Here is a 26078-nt window from a genome sequence, read left to right as displayed (position 1 = left end):
CAGTTATGTGTTCATGTGTGTAGAAGCCAGAGGTCAACCTCAGGTGTCATTCCTCGGAAACTGTTCACCTTAGCTCTTCATTTTGAGATAGGGTCTCTCTGTGTAGCTCTGATTGTCCTAGAACTATGAAGACCATGCTGGCTTCGAAGTCGCAGCAATCCAGCTGCCTCTGCCTCCTAATGCTGGGATTAAAGGCACGGTGCCCAGCATATTCACTTTGACAGGAGTTTTCACTGGGATCTGAGGCTCAGCAAATCAGCCGGACTGGCTGGCCAGTGAGCCTCAGGGATCCTGCGTCTCTAAGTCCTCAGTATTGTTGGCACAAGCCACCACATCTGGTGTTCACATGAGTGCCAAGGCTAAACCACAGCCCTCGCTCTGTAGCCAAGGATGACTTTGAATTTCTGATCCCCCTGCCTCTATCTCCCAAGTCTGGGATTACAAGCGTGTACTATTGTGCCAGTGGCTGAAGGCCTATTCTTATTATCCCTAAGAGAGCAAAGCTGAGGGATGGATAGTTCTAGGGCCCCAAGAGTCCACAGAGTGGTACTGTGGTGGGGTGGGGCATTGCCAAAGCCCCCTCTTATTTTCTGTGCCTAAGAAGAGGGTGAGGGTAGAGCAGCAGGGCATACTTGGCCTTCCGTAGGGAAGTGCAGAGGCTTGGGATTGGCCGATGAAGGTGTAGCTACTTAGCACAGGTGCCCGGAGGGGGCGATTTGGGGAAGGTAGTGCAGGGGAAAACATGGTAGCCCACAATGTCCCCCAGGAAGGTGGCCCCCAGAGTCCTGAGCAGGCTGGTGAGGCAATCTGGTGGAGGCAGAGGATGAGCAGAGAGCGACAGGCAGCCCCAGCTGCATCAGGCGGGACTTTCCGCTAATTGGGAAGCAGCGATGGCATGGTAAGTCGCTTCCCTTCCCAGCCCACTGCCTTTGTTGGTGGCACTGCCGTGACAGCTGTGGGTAGTGCTGGGCACGTGTCCCATAGCTGAGGCACGCTGGCTGGGAATGAGACCAGGTGCTGCTTCTACTCAGCTGGGCCCAGGGTTTGCTTTCTTTCTCTTTTCTGAGATACAGTCTTACTGGATTGCCCAAGCTGTCCTGGAACTCACTGTGTAACTTAGGCTGGCCTTAAACTCATAACACTCCTGCCTTGCCTCATTCGTTCCTAGATTTTAATTCTGCCTCTGCCACCGAGAGCTGTGTGACCCTGAGCTAAGGCCCACTGGGCCACCTACTATTTCACATGTAAACAGGGGCAGTACTGACCCAAGATTGTCACAGGACTTGGTTTCCCCGAAGCTGTGCCTTTTAGACACACAGCATGGGTTAGATGAAAGGCTTGGAATCAGAGGCACAACCAGGGGCCATTTCTCTTATTTCTCTCATTTCTAAGAGTCCAGAAGCTCCTCCCTTTACCCCACCTGCCCCAGGAAGATCTGGTCAGTTTCACAAACCTGTGTGGCCGAGAGCAGTGTTGCACACCTTTAATCTCAGACCTCAGGAGGCAGAGGCAGGGGATCTCTATGAGTCTGAGGGAGCCTATTCTACATAGCAAGTCCTAGGACAGCCAGGACAAAATAAGCAAATTTGAGTGTGCACACACCTTACCCAGGAGCAGGTTCAAAGGTAGTCACTGGGCAGATTGGGTGAGCCTGAGCTCTAATTCACATGGGGGAGCACCCTGGCTCTTGCTGCTGGTCTTAGGTGACATTGAGTGGCAAAATTGGAAGGCAGGGCCTGGGGATATGGCTCAACAATTAAGAGCACTCGCTGCTCTTCCAGAAGACCCAGGCTCAATTCACAGCTTCCACATGGCTGCTTACATCTGTCTGTAACGCCAGTTCCAGAGGATCCGATGCCCTCTTCTGGCCCCTGTGGGTATTACACACAAGTGGTGTGCAGACACACAAGCAGGCAAAACATGCTTACACATAAAGTAGAAATAAATCTAAAACTTAAAAAAAAAAGAGTATAAGGCAGTGTCTGCCAAACATACTGCAGCTGCAACTCTGCAGGAGATCCGGGTACAGGATTCCCCAAGTGACTGGTTCAAAAGGCCTGAGGGGCTAACCCTGTGAAGACACTTTGCTGCCAGGGTTCTCTACAGGAGCAGAAGCCTCCGGGGTGTGGATGTGGAGGGAATGCCCCATGCCAGCCTGGGAGATCAGGCAGGACACCTATAGCATAGTTCCGGGACACAGCTGCTTCTTTTTCATGGAGCCTCACAGGGACAGAAGGGATTCAGTCTTGGGACCCCAGACGCCAATCCCCACCCCCACCCCAGCCTCCACCACCCACCCCTACTCTCGGTGCAGAGGCACTCACAGGCTTCATGATCCAGGTGATTCCGGGGTTCTTGCGGAACTCCTCCACAAACAGATGGTACTCACACGGCATCTCAAAGGTTTTGGGGAAGAAGTCACACTTGGCCGCCTCCACCTTCCCAGCTTCTCGCTCCAGCTGCTTCCGGAAGCGCTTGAGGTTCTTTACCATGTAGTTCTTTCTGGTAAGCTGGGCAGCAGGGGGCAGGGCAGACAGTGAGCCTCCTGCTCCCTGCCTTTCCCCCCCTCTTTGTAGAAACAATGTTTCATCCCATTTATTTATGGGGGCTAAAATGAGACAGGGAGGACATGATGACCTCTTCCTGACCTTTAGTCCTCCACAGTGAGTTTCCATTTCCCCCAAATTAGGACATTTCCCTTCACCTGCGCTGAGTTTCTTGCCCCCATATACCACAGAGGGAAGAGTGTTGGGGGCCACTCCCACCCTAGTCAACCAACAGTTGTTTCTGTAACGGTGCACCAAGGTAAGGTCCCTATGAAGGGCTGCTTCCCTACTCATGCACCAAGGCTGGTGGTCCAATCACAGATTCTGCATTTGTGGACAGAAAAAAAATAACCCAACCCCTACAACAGAAGGGACACACAGACACTTTAAGACCAATAGAAGACCTGGCATACTGGCCCATACCTTTAACCTCAGACAGAGGCAGGTGGATCTCTGTGAGTTCCAGGCCAGCCTGGTCTATATGGTGAGATCCAGGACAACCAGGGCTACATAGAGAGACACTGTCTCAAAAAACAAAATAAACAAAAGACCAATGGAAGAGAAGGGGGAGTTATGAAAATGGGAATACCTGAACCCTAGAGAGACTCCCAGGCTCCCTTAGAGTCAGTGGCATCCAGCTCTGGGCCCCTCTCTGCCTAGAGAGTTCTAACACTTGCCACTAAGCTGTGCTTTTGTTTTGAGCCCTTTTCCAGTATTGTGACTATTTAACTGATAGAACCCACTAGAATCAGAGGTCAGAGAGTAACTTCTGGGTGTCAGTCTCTCCTTTTACTCTATGGGTCTTGGGGACTGAACTCACATCCTCAGGCTTGGCCATAAAAGCCTTTATCTGCTGCGTCATCTTGCTGGCTCTCCTGCCCACCTCTTGATCCCAGCCTCTGCCCTCAGACCCTTAGAGTAGCAGGAACAGTCAAAAGGACTCCAACAGCCAGCCTGCTGGTCTAGAACCATTCTCACTTCTCAGGCCTGGAAGCTGAGGCTCACCTCGTAGTGGTTCCGGAAGTGGCTGATCCGCACATGCTCATCCATGTAAGTGTGGTCAAAGTTCTCACGCAGCCAGCTAACGTCACACCAGTAGAAATCCCACTCGCCTTCACTGCAGTGGGGAAGACAAGGATCAGACCTGAGGACTGAAGCATTGCTAGGTTCTCCCGGCACACGGCATGAGCAGGTGGAGCAGGTGTGTGTGTGTGTGTGTGTGTGTGTGTGTGTGTGTGTGTGTGTGTTGCCCACAGCGGCTGGCTTCCCTGAGGCACCAGCAGATGCAGCCACCCTGAGTCCAGAGGGCCTTCTAGTACTTCTCAACAGACTGGTCACGCCCATTCCAGTCCCAACCATTTCTGAGGTGCAGGATGTTCCCTGCTTGAACATCCTGCAGCCCGTCCATAGGGCACTCACTGCTGCTTCCGCAGGCTGCATTGCAGAACAATAAATCCACCCTCTCTGCCCCTGCCCTGCTGCTTTACTTTGGATTTTGATTGTCCCCCCAAAGGCTGGGATGTTGAAAGCTTAACCATCAGCCTGTGGCAATACTGGGAGGTGGGGGAGCCCTTAAGGGATATAGCCCAGGAGGATGCTGAGGGGCATGCCCTTGAAGGGGATGCTGGGCCTATTCTAGCGCCTCTCTGGCTTCTGGCGTTGCTTCCTGGCTACCATGCGGTCCCACCATGTTGTTGGGCTTTGCTATAGGCCTAAGAGGAAAGGGCCAACTGATCATGAACCAAGACCTCCAGAACCAAATAAACTTTTACTTTTAAACAGTGGGATGGTCTCTCTATGTAACCTTAGCTGGCCTTGAACTCACAAAAACAGATCCACCTGCCTCCACCTTCCTAGTGCTGGGATTAAAGGTGTGTGCCAATGCTCCTAGTATCCTTTCCCATTTTTAAGTTGATTGTTTTAGAAGATATTTTGCCAAAACAATGGAAACCTGACCAAACACCCTCCATCCCTGCTTTTTTCCCTATTGTGGCCAAGTAGGCTCAGTTCTAGAAAACACTTTGAGGGATCTGAACTCAGACAGCAGTGAGGAGGTGACTACCTGGAGTGATGAACTGAGCCATACCAGACGCTGACCACGCCAGGAAGAATGTCATGGTCTATTGTACTTCCCAAAGGTTATACTGTCTCTTTCATCCCCGAGGCTGCAGGCTACAAGGACAGGGAGAGGCCATGAGGACCTTCTTTGGCAGATGGCACAATGAGTTCTCAATGTGTGGGCAAAAATGACCAAAGTTGACTGCCACTGTGCTGTGACCACTGCAAACCCTGACCTGCATGCAGAAGCTGCTGGCCAAATGTCCCAGAGGCTGAAGGCTGAAATTTCTATAGAGCAAGGGAAACAGCGCCTAACACGCTCTTCTGGGTGTTACAGTTTCCAGCAGCTAAAGACTTAGATGTGTCTTAGTTCCTCTCAGCTGGGGGATGGGCATTTCTCCTGGATGCCAGTAACGAATAGGAACTTGGCCTTTAGGAGTGCGGGGTGGCATGGAATTCTTCTGTCCTTTGCAAGGGACACTGTATGGAAATGTCTCTATGAGTATGTGGGCTCCTTATTTCCAATGAGCTCCAAATGACTTTTAAAAAGTTTAATAGCCACATCCCAGCTTTTAATTGAACCTTAAGTGGGAAAATAATAGGTACCGAGACAAACTGGTAATCACTGCCACATGCTAGGAAAGGCTGGTGTTTAAGTGGGAAGAAGCGAGTCTCTGGGGAAATCCCAGTACATCACATGGGCTAGGATATAAATGGCCTGTGGGATGCAGCGGCGCTGTCAGAAACTACCCATCTCCACAGGTCAAGATAGCGGAAAGGGTCTACTTAGGGAGGAGGGCCAGCAGGATGGAGGAACAAGAGAACTAATGTGGAGATGAGCAGGTACAGTGATGTTCACGTGTGAAAACGCCATCATGAAACTTACTATTTGGGATACTAATTTAATTTTTTTTTCCTCTGTGTAACAGCCCTGGCTGTCCTGGAACTCGCTTTGAAGACCAGGCAGCCTTGAGCTCACAGAGATCTGCCTGCCTCTGCCTCCCCAGTGCCACCACCGCCCAGCCTGATTTGACAACTCTTAAGGCAGCCAGTCTAGGATCAGCCACTGAGGGCGACTCCCACAGTGCATCTTCAGATCCCCTGCTACCTGACCAGAGAACAGAGTGTGGGAGCGACAGGGAGGGACCCAAGGACACACAGCAAATGGGGACAGTGACCTTTTCTCTGAATCTCCTTCCAGGTCATTTACTCCCCTCTAGCTTGTCTCCTAACTCCCTGACTCATCCTACAATACCGCAGTGCCCCTGGCTCCAGAAGCCATTCCGTTCCCAGGATGACCAGGCAAACCCAGGGCAGCTGCCATCGCCAGCTGCATCAGCACTGAATAATGAGAGGGCCACCTGGATGCAGCCTGCCATGGGCAGCTGGCCATTTCCAGTGGGCTGGTTTAGCTACAGTCCATCCTCTGCTGCACTGGAGCTCGGGACTTCAGAGCCCTTGCTCATCTCTTCCCCTGCTCATGGGAATCCTGCTAGGAGTGGGCGGAGACAAGCTGACATTCTGAAGGCACAGCATCAGGCACATGGCCCTGCTCGATGGCATTCCATGCAGAGTGCTCTCAGAATGGCATTTTCATTACTCTGCGTCCTGGTTTCCTGTAAGTGAAATGGGAATCATAACAGCACTTGCCTGGAAGATCTGAAGTGAAAGAGCTGTGGTGTGGTTAAGAGATGGTTTGTGTTAAGTTCTTCGGGGTGCGTAGGAGGCCTAGTGACCGGGACACAGTGGATTGCTTGTTGTGTGCCTTGGGGTGGTTAGCTACTGCCCCCCTCTCCCTCAAATCTACGCTTTTCTTTCTCCACAGTAACAGAAACTGCACTGGCAACAGGTGAAACAAGATCTCATCATGTAACTCTGACAGTTGCTGTGAGACAAGGCTGGCCTTGAACTCAATGAGATCTGCCTGTCTCTGCTTCCCAAGTGCTGAAATTAAAGGTGTGAGCCATCACACCCAGCTGGAATTCTCTGCATTTGCCTGGGAACGTGTGGCATGCATTCTCCAGACTTCCTTACAGTAAGGTGTGGCGCATGGCTACATTTGGCCAGGGCCTTGGTGAAGGGCGATCTCGCCTCATCCCGCCACTGCTGTGGGAAGGCAACACTGAAGTTCTGCCTCAGTCATGAAGATGAGGCTTCACTCAGAGGAGAGCAGAATGGGAAGACAGAAGGAGATGGGCTCCACAGGGGAGGGGGGAGGAGGGGACTCTGCTATCTCTGAACTTTCATGTCAGGAACTTCCACCTGCCAAAGACTCTTGTGGGTTTCTGTGACGCACACTCCAGCCTCAGCCCTCAGTAACTGCACCCACTGCAACGTGCTTTCTATTGCCTCTGTCACTGTCCCCAGAGTCTAACCAAAAGGAGAAATGCAGGCCTGCCTGTCAGGTCACTCATGCCAGGCCACAGACTAGTGAGTGTCAGGGAAAGCGCAGTCCTTGGCCAGGCTGACCCCTAGTGAGCTCATCAGCACATGTGATCACACTCCAGGTTCCTGCTGAGAACGATGAGACACTGACCGGGCAGAAATCACCCAGGGACACTTGCATTCTGTGTTAGTTTTCTCATTGCCATGCCCAAAATACTGAGCAAGAAGCAATTTAAGGGAGGAAGGAGTTGGATGGGGTACCGTCCATCAAAGCGGCAGGAGCATGCTGGTCAATTCCCCCACAGTCAGGAAGCAGGAAGGGATGAATGCTGGTGCCCAGCTGTCTTTCTCCTGTTTAATTTCAACCTCAGACATCCCCACAGCCCATGGAATGGCTCTGCCTCTTAAGACAGATCTACCCACCTTGATTAACCGAATCTACAAATGCCCTCACAAACATGCCTAGTGGCTTGTCCCAGTAAATGATTCTAGTTGACAATTGATAATCATTGCACATGCCATAGTATCTTAAGCAATTGGCTAGCACCTGGATAGGTGTCATATCATACTAGATGCTTGCAGGGCTTAAATGCAATAGCAATGATGTCAGCAATGAATGCAACACACTGCAGTGCTAAAGAAACCTCACATCCACTTTAGGGCAAGTCCCAGGAGCTACCAAGGAGCTACTGAGAGGAAGACAAAATGAGCCCAGGACCTGGGAGATCAGGAAAGAAAAGCTGAGAGGAGGGAGCAGAAGGCCTTACTCTTTGACTTCTACCCATCCAGGCCTGTGTCGCAAGACGTCCATAAGAGTGTTCATGAGTGTGGTCTTGAAACGGATTAGCGTTCTCTGCTCTCTGCAACATAAGACAGCAAAAAAACATGTTCAGGACCTTGACTTTCCTAGGATGTTCCCAAGGATCGGGACAAAGGAGAGGAAGAAAAGCTAGGTTTTGCTGGCGCATGCCATATCCAGAAGGGCGGCATCTCAGAGCTCGGTACACAGCCTGCCAACACTTACACTAATCAAACTAAGATTCTTAGCATCTTTGAGCTATTGAAAAATAGCAAACTCCATATAGTGCATGCCTGTGATGCGGGAGGCCAGGCAGGAGGAATACCACAAGTTCAAGGCTGCCTGGATTTCAGAGTGAGTTCCAGGATAGCCTGGACCACGAAGTGAGATTTTATCTCAAAATAACAGTTACAGTAATGATGGCTGGAAAGATGGCTCAGTGATTAAGAGTGCTGGCTGCTCTTCCAGAGGACCCAGGTTCAACTCCCAGCACCCACACAACAGCTCACAACCATCTATAACTCCATTCCCAAGGGATCCCAGTGCCTTCTCTGGCCTCTGTGGGTGCCAGGCATGTACAGAGTACACAAACACGCATGCAGACATAATACCCATGCACACAAAATAAATAACAGAGGTAGTAAGCCAGGCATGGTGTTTTCCGATTGTGATCCTAGTACTTGGGAGGTGGAGGCAGGATTAGTTGAAGGTCATCTTTGACTAAATAGGTTAAGGCCAGTTTAGGCTACAAGAGACCTTATCAAAAGATAAAAATAAAATGATAAAACAAAAAGCAAACATTCCTCACGTCCCTACTGTGTGCTAGGCAAGGTCTGGCTGCCTCACATATGCCGACTAATTCTTATATCACATGGTAAGTGTTTGCAGATCCCTTTCCCTGGCATTCATCTGGGAAGATGGAGCAGATGTTCTTTTCCCTATTTCTCCTACTAATGCAACTAAAAATCCAAGATATTACGTAGAAAACTAATGTAAAAAGACTGAATGGTACACAGGAGGCTACCTAGGGACCTTGGACCAAAGGGATGACACTAGTGACTTTCCCAGATTTCTTTTTGCCTCTCTACATCCCTGATGTGGAAATGAAAAAGGCAGTCAATGGCATCCAGAAATGCTAATGGACATCGACCCTAAACAACCTTTAAAAGCAGCCTGTTTTCTCTAACCTGGGGAAGCCCAAGACAGAACAGCCTTCACAGCAGAATATATAGCAATGGCTCCACCCTGGTGAGGCATCAAGAGAACACCTGTTGTCTACCTCCACGGGTGCCAGCAAGGGTTGAGTGGGGGGTCCCCACTTCTCATGAGGTTGCATCAACCCCAACACTGGCTTTCTACTGGATGATGCAGAGGAGGAGGAATGTAAGGCAGAGGCTTTCATCTGCCTCGGGCAGTAAGGAATTCCCATGTCTCATGTCATAGGAGGCCAAGAGTTGGGGAGCCTGAATTCCCCCTATGTAGGCCTGAGGTTGTCCCTCCAACTCTGATGTTCAACGACACAATTGCCAATCAACACCACTGAAAATGATCTACTGAATCAATAAAATGAAAGTTCTTGAAAGACCAATAAAGTTCATAATCTATCAGCAAAAACTGGCAAAGAGAAGATATTGTTTCCTAGAGATGGGATGAAATGGGGGAGGGGCTACTACAGACCCTGCAGACACCAAGAGCATGTTAATGTCTGCACACCTAAGCGAGGCGGCCAAGGTGACATAGTACTTGAAAAGCCCAGACCACCACAGCTCTCCCAGTGTGACACACATTTGAGTAGCCATACATCTAAAGAAACTGAATTTATTGTGTGAAAACGCCCCGCAAAGATGTACCTGGGCCCATGGGGTTTCACTGGAGAATGAATTCCCCAAGATGTCTAAAGAAGCAGCCTCTGTTCTGCACCATCTTCCAGAAAAAGGAAGATGGGAGAGAGCCTCCAGACCCATCTGTGACACTAGTGTAAGCGGATAGTGAGCTTAGAAGCGGACAGGTAACATATCAAAGCTACAGGTGAGGGGCTAGGGTATGGCCAGCCACAGAGCACTTGCCTAGCATGTGGGAGACCCTGGTTACATTTCCATCACTGCACATACAGGTGCACACATGCATGTTCATAAACATACACCTGCAAAGGATATTCAACAATACAAAAAGAAGAAGAAGAAGAAGAGGAGGAGGAGGAGGAGGAGGAGGGGGAGGAGGAGGGGGGGAGGAGGAGGGGGGAGGAGGAGGGGGGGAGGAGGAGGGGGAGGAAGAGAAGAAGAAGAAGAAGAAGAAGAAGAAGAAGAAGAAGAAGAAGAAGAAGAAGAAGAAGAAGAAGAAGAAGAAGAAGAAGAAGACTTACACCTCGTAACCAAGTGGAGCATTTCCAGCAGGCAAAGCTGGCTCAGGGTTAGGAAATCTAATTGATGTAATTTATCACAGCAACAGACTCAAGAGGCAAAGTCCCATAATCACAGGGATTAAAGCAGAACAGGCATTCCCGATATTCTCCCTCTAAATAACCAAATTAATATCATCAACACTAGACTTTGGGGATTAAACTTACAGTTTTGGGGGTCATGGAGAAAACTGACAGATAGATAAACCATAGCATGTGTATTTTTGACCCCATATGGACATAGGTCATGAGTGTTCCTGGGAGTTGCCTTCCAGCTCTCTTTCAGGGGACATGAGCTCCCCTTTTCAGCTATATATCTTTATGGATGGATTTTCTTCTAATCCTCTAACAAAACAATAGGTTGAAATAAAAATATTTTTTAGCCATGCATGTAGTGCCTGCCTTTGATCCCAGCACTTGGATGGCAAAGGCAGGGGACTCTCTGTAAATTTGAGGCCAACCTGTTCTACATAGTGAGTTCCAGGACAGTCAGGGATACTTAGAGAGAGAGAGAGACCCTGTCTCAAAAATTTTGTTTTCCTTAAAACAGGGTCTCCAGTATGTGAGGTTGGCCTTGAGGAAAACTGTTCTCAAATAACTTTGTCTAAAAAGCAATAGAGACCAAGTAGAACATTATAAAGGAGTACCTCATCCTGAATATGAGACAGCATCAAAATTCATCAAATTAGTGAAAATATTAAGCAGCAATGACCAAGTGTTCACATGAAGGTAGAGAGGAATGATAATTACCATATGGTGCTGATGGGAAGGTAAATGGGCAACACTTCAGCCTGTTAAAACTACCAGCAAGCCAGGAAGTGGTGGTAGAGCATGCCCTTTCATCCCAGTGCTAGGGAAGCAGAGGCAGGTGGATGTCTGTGAGTTCAAGCCAGACTGGTCTACAGAGTGAGTTCCAGGACAGCAGGGCTACACACAGAAATCTTATCTCAAAAAACCAACCAAACACCTAAACAAAAACAAAGCAAAACAAACACCCACTATTGTGTTGTACACATGAAACTGTCGAGTCCTTAAACATTGGGAGACCTGACATTGATGAGATGGTGCCAACCATATGGAGAGATAGGCTGGAAGACCCCGGGAGAACTGCCCCAAGTCACCACACCAGTCATAGGAGCATCAGTGAACAGTAAAAAAAATAAATGCTGGCTACAATGTGTGCAGTGCAAACCCCTCTACACTCTAAAAGTCTCCAATAAAGAGTACAGCTCTCCTGTGTGGTCCTAGTGGGTTGTGCTTAGGGTAGACTAGTAGGTGCTGAACTCAGAGCCCAGGCTGTTATGGATGCAGAGTGCCAGAGAGGAGGGATCAGTGTACACTACAAGCATCAGATTTACAGGACTAGTTCCCAGGTCCAACCAGCCCTGCCCCCATGAGTGCAGGATTTCCAGCAAGACAGGTACTTGGCTCTTCTGAGTGTCTGGTTTCTCCATCTATCCAGTGAACATGTTAGCAAGATCTACATCAAGGGTGGTGGTAAGGATTTGATGACATAACAGAGGGAGTGGTGGGGTGGCTCAGGGCCTGACTTTGCATAGTAAACAGTTAAATAACTGTTACTAGAGTTACAATAATAATTATAAGCTAAATAATGGAGAGACATCCAGTTGTCATGGAGCTCACCTGTGATCCCATTGTGAGTTCAAGGTCAGCCTGGGCTACAAATGCAGAGCCCTAACTCAAAAAGACAAATATGGGGGGGTAAAGACAGAAAGAGTAAGGGAAGGATAGAGAGAAGTGGGGGAGGGAAAGAGGGCAGGAAGGAGGGCCAATCATGTAGGTATGGATTGAATGAGACCACTCACCGCTCTTTTCCTTTTGGCAATCCATGGGCCTTGTAACTTTGATTCTGTAGGGAGAAAAGAAAAATGATGTAATTGGTTTTACACACCTACCTACCTTCTCTGCTCAACCTAGTTCAGTGAGTGAGCTGCTCAAACCACTATATCAGTGGGGTGTAGGTCCTCAGGCATGAACGTCCAGCTTGACTGTGTTCTTCCTCATCATCGCTGCCCAGAAATCAGGGCAGAATTTACCTGCTTACCAAGAAATGAATTCTTCATCACTGGAGAATTGTGCCACAGGCAAGATTGCTATATGAAGATCTGCTCATCAGTGCTTCAAATGCCAACCCAAAGGCCAGCTTGAGAACAACTCTGGTTCCATGAGAAGAGCCTGGACCTCCCATTCTAACTTTGGGTGTTGATTGTACATAAGATCTAGGAAGGAACTGTTGCAGTTGGTTTTTTTTTTTCCGTCTTTGCTCTTTGGGGCCTGCCACCCAACTCCCAAATAAATACACAGAGATTTGTTCTAACTTTTGAATGCCTGGCCTTAGTTTAGCTTGATTCTACACAACTTTTCTTAATTTAAGTTATCCCATCTACCTTTTGCCTCTGAGATTTTACTTTTTTTGTTCTATATATTTTTCTTATTTCTTACTTCTTTGTTGACTGTGTGGCTAGGTGACTGGCCCCTGGTGTCTTCCTCTACTCCTTTTCTCTCTCCTTCTTTCTTCTTCTATTTATTCTCTCTGCCTGGAAGCTCTGCCTATCTCTCTCCTGCCTAGTTATTGGATGGTCAGTTCTTTATCAAACCAATCAGGGGTTTTAGGCAGACAAAGTAACACAGCATCATAGAGTTAAACAAACGCAACATAAAAGAATGCAATACATATTTGCATCATCAAACAAATATTCCACAGCATAAATGAAATGTAATGCACCTTCAACTAATATTCCACTACAGACAGTGCCTATTTCTCAGAGTGATTTCCTTACACCCCCAAAGACCTACTCAATCATCTATGGGTAGGGGTGTTGTTTGACTCCAATCAAGTTCCAAAAGACTGGCCCCCGTCCTGGTTGGATTGCTTCCTGAGGCATGCATAAATAGAGAAAAAACTGGCCCTGTTCAGGATGACTTCAGGGTGGATGGGCTTTTCTATTGCCTGTTAACACAGAACCACAGGTTTAGAGGCTATGCATCCATTATCACATTGTTTCCATGGGTGGATAGTCTGTTCATAGCTTAACTGAAATGTCCACATGTCTTAACATGGCCACATCAAGTGCCTCACAAAAGATAGTTCTCTTTTGTAGTATGGGGTTTCTTCTGCTCTCAATCACATTGTGGGGACAAGTCAGTTCCTTGGGGTCATAGGACAGAGGTCCCTGGTGACTCATCAGCTGGGACTTGCTCCCAAGACTCTAAAGACATGGATGTCTGTTGTAGAGTTTGGAGTTTGTCCCGCTGGTTTTCAGTCTTGCTTTGATCCAGTATTTCCTCACTATGCTCCTTGTCCAACATTTTGGAATGGTAATGTATATCCTGTGCCATTATATGTTGTAAGTATGTGATCTGTTTTTTGATTTTGATATCATAGGGAATTACAGTTAAGAGATTGCATGAATCTCAGAAAAGACCTGGAACTTTGAACTTTAAAACATTATTAAGACTGTGATAAACTATGGGGACTTTTGAAATTGGACTAAATGCATTTTGCACTATTGTATTGTTACAAGCTTATGGAGGTCAGGGAGTATAAAGTGGTAGTTTGAATGTAATTCTTCCCATAAGCTCATAGGGAGTGGCACTTTTGGGAGGTGTGGCTTTGTTGGAGTAGGAATGGCCTTGTGCAGGAAGTGTGTCACTGGGGAGGTGGACTTTGAGATCTCATATATGCTCAAGCCATACCCAATATCTCAGTCCACTTCCTGTTGCCTTCTGATCAAGATGTAGCCAACACCATGTCTGCCTGCACACCACCATGTCCTGCCATAATGATTATGGACTAAACCTCAGAAAATGTAAACCACCCACTCCAATTAAGTGTTTTTCCTTTATAAGAGTTGCTTCCATGGTCATGGTGTCTCTTCACAGCAATAGATACCCTAACTAAGACAGAGGTTGTGATGATATATTGTTTATGATTTACTAAAGTCACTGGAGATCAAAATAGCAAAACAGCCCATATTATTTAGTCATAGAAGCCAGGCACACACCTTTAATCCCAGGACTCAGAATTAAGAGGTAGATGAATCTCTGTTAGTTCAAGGCCATGTTGAGATACATAAAATTGATCCAATCCTAAAGAAAAATAGCTCACCCAAAGATGGTTTTAGCACTTGGGATCACACGCCTTTAATTTCATGACTCCTGAGAGGTATTTAATACAGGAACAGGGTATTAGAGCTGGAATTCATTGGGGATAGCCACAATGGGGGTAGGAAAGCATTGACTGGAGTCTTTAACCACATTGAGAACATAGTCTGGGATTTCAGTCTGAGGTTTGGTGGAGCCAGGATTTTGTTTCAGTCTGAGGTAGAAGTAAGGGCTAATGGCTGGCTGCTTTGCTTTTCTGATCTTCAGCTTGAAGCTTGAACCCCAATATCTGTCTCTGGGTCTTTTATTTTTCCTGCTACAAGAGGCCAACGTTGGATGTCTTTCTCAGTCTCTACCTTATTTTTGAGGCAACATCTTTCACAGAACCTAGAACTCACTGATTCAGCTAGACTGAGTAGCCAGTAAGCCCCAGGGATCCTCCTGACTCCACCTCTCCAGTGCTGGGATTACAAGTGCAGGGTACCACACCTACTCTCTCTCTCTCTCTCTCTCTCTCTCTCTCTCTCTCTCTCTCTCTCTCTCTCTCTCTCTCTCTCTCTCTCTCTCTGTGTGTGTGTGTGTGTGTACTGGGAATCAACTCCAGGTCCTGATGATACTAACTTGTGATAGGCAGAAAAATACCATCCCAAAGATATCCACATCCAAACCCCTAGAGTCTATAAATATGTTACATTACAGGCTAAAAGAAATTAAGGATCAGCTGGAATTAAGTGGCTACTACCCCAGTGACCTTACAATGGAGATCATTCTGGCTATCTGAATAGAGCTGATGTAATCTTGATGCTCTGCAACTGTGGATGACAGAGGTGCAAGTGTCAGATGAATCTGAGGAAGATGGACTTTGACAGCAAAGGGAGACCAGAAGCCAACGAGAGAGGGCAGCCATTAGGTAGCAGAGCAGGCGTGTATAGCCTGAACTAGGAATATCCTCACTTCACACTTCTGACCATTAGGCCTGTTAGATAACAAGCTTTCTAAGCCAATGGATTTATGGCAGCTTGTTACAGTAATGACTGTAGACAGACACAAACAGAAGCAAAACTGATTAATGTACAGGACCTATGGTCAGCACCCTTGCTGAACTATCACTGGAAGCGTACAGGCCCCCTTATATTTTCTATGTATATAATGTTATCTGTGAACAGAGGCAAATTTACTCCCTCCCTCTCCATATCTATGTCTTTTGTTTATTTTTGTTGCAGTGACTAAACACTACTATAGTACCTGTAAGTTTTTAGTCCAAGCATCCTTAAGTGGCCCTAAGGACATTTCCTGTTTCAACTTTAAAAAATGATATTGCTGAGGCCAGCAAGATGGCTCAGTGGGTAAAGGAGCTTGAAACCAAGCCTCACTATCTGAGTTCAATCTGGAGACCCACATGGTGGAAAGAGAGAATGGATTCCTGTAGCTTGTCCTCTGACCTCTACACATACGAACACTCGCATAAATTTAAAAATGTAATAAAAATTTGTTTTTAAAGAATGATGTTACTATAGGTTCTTGCAATTGTCCTGTACCAAAAGGGGTAAATTTCCTGCTATTTCCTAGTTTTTTAAGGACAAGTATTTCATTTAATTCTTTTTTACTTAAGGCTTCTTTTTTATGTCACTATGGAAATACTATAAAATTCACTCAAAACATCTTTCACTGATAATTATTATGTTACCCATCACAGCCATCAAGTTCTGGTTCTTCAGAGATGTTTGACATTTACTTCTTCCTGATACTGCAAGAACTGTGTGTGTCAAATACACACACTGTGTGTAAGGAGCATGCATGCACTTTTCCATGTAAGAGTGCATGGCCTTGCTGCATATGTAGAGGTCAGAGAACAACCCTGAGTATCAGTCCTTGCCTTCCATCTTGTTGTTCGCAGCCCTGTATCCTGGGCAAGCTGGCCTTCAGGCTCCCAGAGGTTCCCCTATATCCCTGCCTCCCATCTCCCCATGGGAGCACTGGGAAGCATGCTGCCATGCCCGGCTTCATCTTGGTTCCGGGCATCCTAATTCAGGTCCTCATCATTTCACAGAAAGCTCTATCCTGAGCATGAACTGTAAATTCAACGTCAATGTCCTTGCTTAGCCTTTCCCAGAGGTCATGAGGACCCATCCAAGGTTACAGGTGCTCAGAAGAGATTGCTTTTCTATATTTTTTGAAATATCAGATGGTTTATCAGAACTATTACATCATTTGTATATGACAACGTACACAAATGTCAAACAAGCAGAAGGAGAAGCATGCAAGGCTGTGGAGCTATGCGATGTCCCCAGATACACCATTCTCCCAGCCCTTCTCTGTGTCCAACAACCCAGAATCGTGGAGGCTATTTCCCATGCCACACAGACACACCTAGGGTCTCAGCTGAGGGCGATAGCTAGGTGATTCTCATCGATCAAAAGGTAAATCTATTCTAATGAATACCCTTGCCAGGGGCAGTACCCTCTGAAGGGTCTGGGATTCAGGAAGAACTCTCAGTTCCAATTTCTGACCCCAGTCTATTTGTGGTATATTCTACCTCTATCCCAAGGCACATGAAGAAAAAATGGCACGGGGATATTTCTTCTCTCCCCTGAAAATATTTCTCCTTACATGCAGTGGGTCTCTCTGCTCTCATTACACCACAAAGGGCAAAAGCGGTCGGGGAGCCAACTCTTATCCCAGCCAACCAACAAGCTTTATGTCCTGGTCCAATGGGGCAAGGAACCCTATTTACAGTTGCGTCTGTGCTTGCTGGCCAAGACAGAGTCTTACTATAGTTATTTTTGTGATCATGAACAAAGAGACCCAGTCCTGCTATAGAAAGACCACATAGACACCTTTACACTGATACAGAGGGAGTGTGGGGGGATCACCAGGTGGAACATCTTAAGCCCAAATAAAAACAGTCTTCCCACCTCCTCCTCCACCCCAGGACTCTATAATGCTTGCCAATAAACTTTTCTTTTGCTTTGCTTGAGACCATTTCCTGCTAGCTGGTATTAAAATGATCTATGCAAGATAGTTATTGACAACTATTCTGATTAAACCAGTTAAAAGTTTTAAGTCCTTTTTTATTAATAGCCAGACCAAAAAAGAGCTTGGGACTCTTGCTGCACAAGATCCAGGGTACAGAGTTTTTAAAGGCAAAAAACACAAAGACATAATTCACATCACAGTTAGATGAGGGTCAACGTAACCTTGAAACATCCATTCCTGGAAGAGCATAGTAATTATTTTAGATATAACATGCCAATTATTTTTGACTTATATAGTTTCTAGTTACTTTAGTTTACTTTAATTATTTTGATTAATACAACTAAAGCATGGTCGAGGACATGGAAATCTCAAATGTGCTGCCAAGGTAGGCATAACCACTGTCCCGGAGTAGAGGGCGTGAGAACAGTCTAGGCAAACACAAAATGGAGTCAGCATCAAAGGAAAACAGGCTGTATGGAAAGGGCTACTGCTGTAGACCTTTGTTTTGCATTGTTAATAACACTTTAAAGGTGAGATGTCTCCCAACTTGAGTGTTAAGAGTGTTACTTTATGAAGTGAATCGTGATGACTTAGCATAATGGTAGTGGAGGTGGAAGGAATAAATTAATTATAAACCCACAGAGTTCAAAGAGGAGACTTTATTGGATATAGGAAACGAAAACAGAGGAGTTAGAATAGTGCCTCAGTTTCTCTAACTTGATCAACAGCAGTCACCCAATAGTGATAGCTGTGCACCACCTCTATTTGGCGCTGGGGTACAGGGATACAGGGAACAAGTTGATCCTGGAGTCTAGAAGGAAAGACGGATGCTAAACAAACGTTAGACGGGATAATGAATCCTGGTAGGAGTCAATTCCCGGCACTCTGCTGGTAGGCAGACTCACTTTTTGTTCTGAGGAAAAGAAACAGAGGTGGCATTCTGAGAAGTTGAAACAAGAGGTAAGAAGTAGGTTGGAAGGTCGGGCGGTGGTGGTGCACACCTTTAATCCCAGCACTCGGGAGACAGAGGCAGGTGGATCTCTGTGAGTTCAAGACCAGCCTGGTCTACAAGAGCTAGTTCCAGGACAGACAGCCTCCAAAGCCACAGAGAAACCCTGTCTCAAAAAAAAAAAAAAAAAAAAAAAAAAAAGGCTTGAGTTCTAGGGCGACTCCCCTTCTTACGATCTCATTTTTCTTGGTTTTAAAAATCAGAGTTGGCTTGTCGGTTCCTAGGGCGCAAGAGCTTGTCTGATTTGAGGATCAGCAACGGGATTGGAAAAGCCACTAACAGAGATTTTTTTTTGGATGGATGGACAGACTGACGGACAGACAGACAAAAGGGGGGATAAAAGAATCTCTAAAGGTTTCTTTAAGTCAGAAAAGTATCTAGGGGCCACAGAAATCGTTGAGTGTAGTTTAGATTCTAGACTCAATACATTTCCCGCCAGCACGCCAGTCTCGCGGAGCATGCCCTGTAGTTTGTGTGGTGCCCGGGATGTAGGGACTTGTAGTCCTTAGAGAGACGAGCGTATTCTTTTTCTTTTCCTTTTTTTTTTTTTTTTTCGCTAATAACTGCCCCCAACCTTCCCGTTCTGAATCCCTCCGCGGTTTCCCTTTCTCTAAGGGCATCAAAAGCATCGAATTGGTGTCACTCCTACCTTCTGTCGCGACATGACATGGGCCCAAACCAAACCGCCACCGGCGCCCGCGAGAGCGTGTGCGTCTCGTTACTAGGGCAACGACTGGAGGTGTCCAGATTCACCACTCTGATTGGATGATATCAGCCCACGCCTCTAGACTGCGGAAGCCCCCCTCGTATCTGGGCTCTGGAAGTGATGCCCAGCATTTTGCTCTTGCGCCACTTCTCTGAAAGAGGCTTGCCGCCCGCCAGCTGCACTTACTATCCAGCTGTCCAGCTACACTCCCCTCCCCCCCTCGATATAAAAGTACTACATGTGGCGTGCTCTCGCTCTCTCTCTCTCTCTCCCTCCCTCTCTCCCTCCCTCCCTCCCTCCCTCCCTCCCTCCCTCTCTCTCTCTCTCTCTCTCTCTCTCTCTCTCTCTCTTTCTCCCCCCCCCCCTTGGTTAGAAAGTGAGTTTAAATCAGCCAGGGTGACAAAAAACTCAGCTTCAAAAAAAATGAGCTATTTATTATTATTATTATTCTGTTTTGTGTGTGTGGCACTAGGGACTGAGCCTAGGGCCTCCTGTATAATAGACAAGACTCTACAACTGAGAAATAGCCCAAACAGGAAATATTTTTTTCTTTTAACGACAGGGTCTCAGTGTGTAGTGCTGGCTGTCCTAGAATGCACTATGTTGCCAGGCTGGCCCCAAACTCAGAGGTCTGCCTGTCTGCCTCCACCTCCCAAGGACTGGAGTCAAAGGCGTAAGTGACTGGCCAGGGTATAATCACAGTTCTTAAGTGCCACTTGTATGCTAGCGCTAACCACCATGCCTGCTGCAGTGCCATGCTCTAATGCCCACCTCTCGCTACTGTCCATCTCAAGTCATTCTCTGCCTGAGCACTTGGAACACACACCCATCGTCTCCCTACCCATGGGCAGCCTTCCCAAGCTCATTCTGCCCACTCCGTGGACCTGTTCCTCCCATGCAGTCTCCAACCCGTTTCCAGTTGGTGGCTTGGCCTTCATTTCCCATCCCCTCACTCTGAAATCTACCCTTACTAAGGGCGCTTTCTCCTCCTCTGCCCCAACCTCGACTTGCACTTACCTCAGACTTCTCTATCTATTACTCCATTCTGGAAGTCCTCACTCACTATCTCCTCCATAAATATCTAGAAAGAAAAAGGAACACGTGTCTCCCAGGTGGTTCCAGATCCTGTCAAGCAGACAATATTACACATCACAGACAGGGAATTTTCTGCAGAGAAAAATTCAAATGAACAGGGGATGGGAGCACACACCTGTGATCCCAGCATTTGAGGAGCAGAGACAAGAGGATTCCTGCAAGTTTGAGTACAGCCTGGCTATGTGTTGAGTTCCAGGCCATCTAGGGCTGCATGGTGAGAACTTGTCTGGGAAAAAAAAGAAGAGAGGGACAGAGATAGAAGAGAGCAGGGAAGGGAGGGAGGAGGGATAGAAGGGGGACGAAGAGAAGAAACTTGAAACTAACAGCAAGCCATCCGAGGAATGTAAATAAAGACAATTATAAATTAGGATTTTTTTTTTGGTTTTTCGAGACAGGGTTTCCCTGTGTAGCTTTTGGAGGCTGTCCTGGAACTAGCTCTGTAGAACAGGCTGGCCCCGAATTCACAGAGATCCGCCTGCCTCTGCCTCCCGAGTGCTGGGATTAAAGGCGTGCGCCACCAACGCCCGGCTATAAGTTAGGATTTTAAATACATCAATTGCACAAAATAAAAGCAGTTTGCATCCTGGCTCCCAAGATAACCAAAACCAGGAAGGAAGCACTGCAGCCTCGTGACTTCATGCCTTGGATCCGGTGTACACTCAAGGTCAAGGCCATTCAAGAGATTTGTCATCTGCAGGTTAACCTAGGCTGCTGCTGTCCAGGACATTTCCAAAGCAAGGGTGTCCGATGCTTTTGTGCTTCCTAGCTCTGTGTGAAGCTGCATTGCATGGCCTGTGCTGTCCACAAGATACTCACAAAATCTGCCTTGTGAAATCCAGAAGGACTGACCAACACCCCAATTTAGACCTCCACCTAGCCCATGCAGAGAGCTGGATTCTTTGTTGTTGTTGTTGTTTTGTTTTTTAAGATAGGGTTTCTCTGTATTGTTTTGGAGGCTGTCCTGAAGCTCGCTCTGTAGAACAGGCTGACCTCAGACTCACAGAAATCCACCTGCCTCTGCCTCTGGAGTGCTGGGATTAAAGGCATGCACCACCAATGCCTAGCTGGATTCCTTTTTTAAACTTATTTATTTTTAATTATTCATATATGTAGTAGGGGTATGTGCACATGGCATTGGATCTCCTGGAACTAGAGTTACAAGTGGCTGTGAACTGCCATGTGGGTGCTGGGAACCAAACCTGGGTCCTCTTGAAGATTAGTGAACACCTTCAAACGCAGGGCCCCAGCCGGTGTTTGTTGCCTGTCAGCTCCAGCGATGCACCTTTGCAGGGGAAGTGAGACACCAAGGAGGTGTGGCCTATTTGTTCAGATAAGAAGTGTATGGGAAATACTTGCTCTTACACCTAGCACCTGTCGATGGCTCCATGACAAAGGTAATAATGATATCCAGTATGCCAGGTCTCCACTGGATACTTTGGTCAAACTACAAACCTGTAGGGTCTCCCCCCTCTCTTTATAGATGATGACCGTGAGGTTCATAGACTTTAAGCAGCTTACTCAAGAACACAATGGCTGCCACCAGATTGTGAGATGATTTCTCCTAAGGACAATAGAGAGATTCTGATTGCCACTAGTAATTCCCACAAACTTTGTGACTTTAAAATATCATGACTGTGTTATCTTAAGGCTGTGAAAGAAGTCTGAAATGGGTCTCAGTGGATGAATTAAGGTGCCCAGTTGAGTTCTTTCTGGTAGCTATAAAAAAATTTGTTGCCTTAAAATTTCCACCAGTGACTCCTGTCTTTTGTTTATGAGAGGATCAGCCTCCATTCTGAGTCGTTAGTGACACACCTGGGTCCCTCCCCATTCTTATTTGAGTAGAGACTCTCCCTCCTGCTTTAGCCACCTTCCAAACTCAGCTATATATTTCCAAAGACATTGACTATCTTTTAAGTGTGTTTTGAATCTTTTCAAGGAATCTTGCCGGCCTAAAGATAGATGCTCTGTTGACAGCTTGATGTGAAAAAATAGCTCAGAACCACAGTTCCCCTCCACCTTCAAAACCAGAGCCCCTGTGCCTCTGCTTCTGTCATTCCAGCCCTATGGCCCGACTGCCCCGCCTCCTTGTCGCCTGTGAGGACACTCTCCTGGGGATTTCGCTGGCCATGCCAGCATCATTCCACCTTGTGACAGTTGATTAATAAATTTAATCCACCTCCAGCCTTACCCTGCCCTTTCCTGTATAACACAGCATACTCAGAGTTGACAGCGATTAGCATGTGAGCATCTTTGAGAGCTATCATTTTGCTTACCATGGTGAGCCATGGATTGGTTTCCAGGGAGATGTGTGTTTTAGCAGAATTTCTGTAAAATAGTCACTTCACGATTCACTTTAAAAAGTTGAGCTTTTTAATAGCTCTCACTTTCAGAGCAAATAGCTCATGGCTATTAAATGTGTGATGTCTAATAACTTCCTTTTTTCTCCTCAGGGCTTTTACCGTGCTACTGGGGCTGCCCCTTTAATGATGAACTAACTGAGAAAATTGGCTCTCCCACCTAAGACTCTGATATGGGACCTTGTCCTGGAATCTTTCATCATCCCCACCATCATCCCAGGATGTGTATATTTGAGACAAGATTTCATATAGTCTAGGCTGGCTCAAGCTTACAAGGTAGTCGAGACTGGATTTGAACTCCTGATTCTCCTGCACCTATCTTCTGAGTGCTGTAATCATAAATGCACACCTCCACACTCCACTTACCAGGATTTCTTTACATCATCGGGGCCAGGCCTTCTGGGAGACTCAAGTCAACATCAGCGTATCTTTGGTGTAATTTTCCACCTATAACCACATGTTGAATTATTGATGCTTTCCTTGCTGTGACAGAGATAATGATTTTCAAGCCAGGGAGTCCCTTCCTTCCCTACCCACCTGTCTGCATGCTGTCAGCCATGCCCTTGGATGTCCCACAGTGAGTGTTCCCCTTCTTTGCAACCTCTTTGTCTGCCCCTCCCAAGTTGTCTTCATCTCCCACCTGTGTGGCCTCCTTGGTGACTTCCCCAAGAGGAGGGACACAGTGAGGGACTAAACCCTTACACCAGATGTCATGGGCCCTTGTTTAAGTTTCCCTTTGGATTTCTGTCCCACGGAGGAGAAAACAATGTTAAGGCTAATTGTGCCATGGAGGATTCTTTGTGTAGGGGCCCTCACTGCATTCTTCAGCCCATGCCGTGTTTCTGCCTCAGCCCCTCTGCTCCAGCTGTACCCGCTGGGCCCACAGGCTACAGTTTCCCAGCACAGGCCTCTACTGTGCTGTCTCTCTGTCCTTCTCCACTCCTAAGGTAGCTATGTCAGCACTCAGTTCAGATGCCACCTTTCAGATAGGTTCTCCTAACCATCCCTGCTTTGTTTTCTTCATAGTCAATTGTGACCTTTGGTAAGTGCATTATATGTCTGTTAGTAGTTTTCCTTTGCCTTCTCACCTAGATCTGGGACATACGTTTTGTTGATGCTAAGAACATAAGGCTACCAGCATCGGCCGTATAGATTGTCTGGGTTAAGATGAGCCTGAAGTGGAAGCCACACATCATGTTTTGAAGACTTAACACATCATCAATAATTTCTAAACACTAGCCGGGCAGTGGTGGTGCATGCCTTTAATCCCAGCACTCGGGAGGCAGAGGCAGGCGGATCTCTGTGAGTTCGAGGCCGGGCTGGACCGATAGCCTCCAAAACAATACAGAGAAACCCTGTCTCGTAAAAACCAAAAAAAAAAATTTCTAAACACTGATCAAATGCTAAAATGATATTATCTGGATATACTGAATTAAATGAAAACATTGCCAACAGTTAATTTGCATTCACTGTTTTCATGTTAATACCAGAAAAATTTAATTTCTATATGTACCTATTTTGTACCTCATGGGAGGGATTAGGCCAGGGCATCTTAGATTTTTTTTTCCATTTGTGATCTCCACCACTTTTTGGTTTGGGCTTCTTTGTTTCTGAAACAAGGTTTCATGTAGCCCAGACTGGACTGAACTTGTTATTGTAATCCTGACACCTCTGCCTCCCAAGTGCTACATTGTAGGAAGTTACAAGAATGCTAGGGTACAAACCCCAGGGCTCATGCATGCTAGAAAAACACTACCAGCTAAGCTGAACTCAGCCCTTTTTCCCCTAAGAAATAATTCCTGGGCATATACATGTATAACATAGGTATACAAATCAAACATTTACTTATAATAAATTTAATTCATTTATTTCAAAATAATTTCATCTAATGTAATTTTATCATATAGAAAGGCCTCTAGCAAATATGCATCCTAATGAGATGATGTACTTGTTTAATTTCTGCATAAATAACTAAATCTTGGCTGAATATTTGATACTGTAGGACATTTTTCAGGGTTGATATTTTAATTTTATAATCATCAATGCTGAGAATGTCACTTTATATAAATATGTAGCACAAATGTCAGAAGTTGTTGAAAAGTCTGTCCTGGTCCTAATCCAAAATTCATGTAATAATTTTTTAAGATATTGAATCCAGCAACTCAATCAGCATTAAAAATACATTTCAACATAACATAATCTGAAGATAGTTTACTTTGACACATGCTGAGGAATGATGGCAGGAAAATATTGAGTCTTTTTGCCCCTGTAATTAAAAGTGGTTCGTACAGTAAAGACACTGCAGTTCATAACATACAGGAGTCGCCATTCTGACCTGAGGTGTTAGTGTTAGTGCACGGTGTGTGTCTGACAGCACGCTCAGAGCAGCATGTGTGTTGCAGATTCAGAAACAAGGCTGTAGTGATGTCACAGGTGCGATACAGGTGACTGCTGTCAGGAACACCCCAGACACACCGTGTTTAATTTTGAATTTTTAGCTGTGACATATTTAGAACCTTTCACTGTTGCCAAAATTTTCACAAACATCACACATTCAGTTTGGGCCAAACTCACAGCCTAGGAAACTGAGGTCCAGACTGCTAGCTAAGGAAGGTAAGAGCCGCCTCTATCTTATCCCATGACTGTGTCCCTAGTACCTACTGCTCGCTAAATATGTGTTGAATAATTTGGGTTTTATGAAAACAGGATGCTGAGCCAGACACCCCACACACACTGTGAACTCAAGGAAGGGAGAAACCTAAAGAATGGGTTTATTTTTCTTCAACTGCAGTTGAAACAGACTCTGTCCCTGCCTGTGTGGACACTCCCCGGTAGTCACTTGGAAGGATAGGGATGATGGCCGTTCCCATAGGAGCTCATTCATTGTCACATGCCTATGCAGAGGGTGTCAGCTGGAGTCACAGGGGGCTTTCTCAGATCATTCAGCAAGTCAAGGGTGAACACGGGCTTGAACTGTGGACATCGTGTTGCAGTTTTCCCGAGCCAGGATCTGGAGTCTTCCTTCATTCCCCCTCCTCCACATTTACACCCCCCCCGTTTCTTCAGGCCTCTAATGGCAGTTAAGCCTGGTCCTAGTAGAATTAATTACCCACATGTCACTCACTATCTCCTGGGGACCAAAGTGGAAGGGTAGATAGCAGGGAGGAAGGCTGAGAGACAGTGGACTGATGGATGATGGATGGATGGGAGGGAGACAGGGAAGACAGAGATGAGTGAATGGGTGGACTGAGGCATAAATGGGTGGGAGGACAAATGGATGATGGATGGATGGAAGGTGAATGGATAGAACAGTTGAGTAGATGTGGATAGTGGGAAAGGGAGAAGATGGCTGCATGGGCTGGGGTCTATAATGGAAGGAAATTTTTCTAATTTCTTGTCCCAAACAAAACCTGAGCGGCATAGCCCTTGGTCCAGTCTCCACACTAAAGAGACCCAGGCTGGAGAAGCTAGCTGCTTTGCCCCAAGCCACGGGCAGGTGCAGGCACAGTCGCAAACTGAATGTCTGGGCCCCGTTGGGGACTCCCCACCGCATCCTCCCCCATTGCGGCGCCTGACAGTGCCAGGGTAGGGGGAGCGCCCCGCCCCCACCTCCGGAGGTGGCGT

At 46.7% G+C, this 26078-nt stretch overlaps 1 protein-coding gene across 2 annotated transcripts in view; it reads right to left on the bottom strand.

The window, feature by feature from the left end:
* Ttll9 (tubulin tyrosine ligase like 9) overlaps positions 1-19074 on the bottom strand; it is a 39728-nt gene extending 20654 nt beyond the window's left edge. For both annotated transcript variants that reach the window (XM_040746503.1, XM_040746504.1), the window contains exons 1-5: positions 18946-19074; positions 12013-12056; positions 7757-7849; positions 3552-3663; positions 2325-2510 (exon numbers count right to left, since the gene is read on the bottom strand). In XM_040746503.1, the coding sequence (XP_040602437.1) occupies positions 2325-2510; positions 3552-3663; positions 7757-7849; positions 12013-12056; positions 18946-18960 (450 nt within the window). In that variant the 5' untranslated portion in view covers positions 18961-19074. The remainder of the gene's footprint in view (positions 1-2324; positions 2511-3551; positions 3664-7756; positions 7850-12012; positions 12057-18945) is intronic.
* Positions 19075-26078: the final 7004 nt, after the last annotated feature.

The sequence above is a fragment of the Mesocricetus auratus genome, unplaced genomic scaffold, assembly GCF_017639785.1.
Source record: "Mesocricetus auratus isolate SY011 unplaced genomic scaffold, BCM_Maur_2.0 Super-Scaffold_100004, whole genome shotgun sequence".
Lineage (NCBI taxonomy): Eukaryota > Metazoa > Chordata > Mammalia > Rodentia > Cricetidae > Mesocricetus > Mesocricetus auratus.
This window is presented reverse-complemented; position numbering and strand designations above follow the sequence as displayed.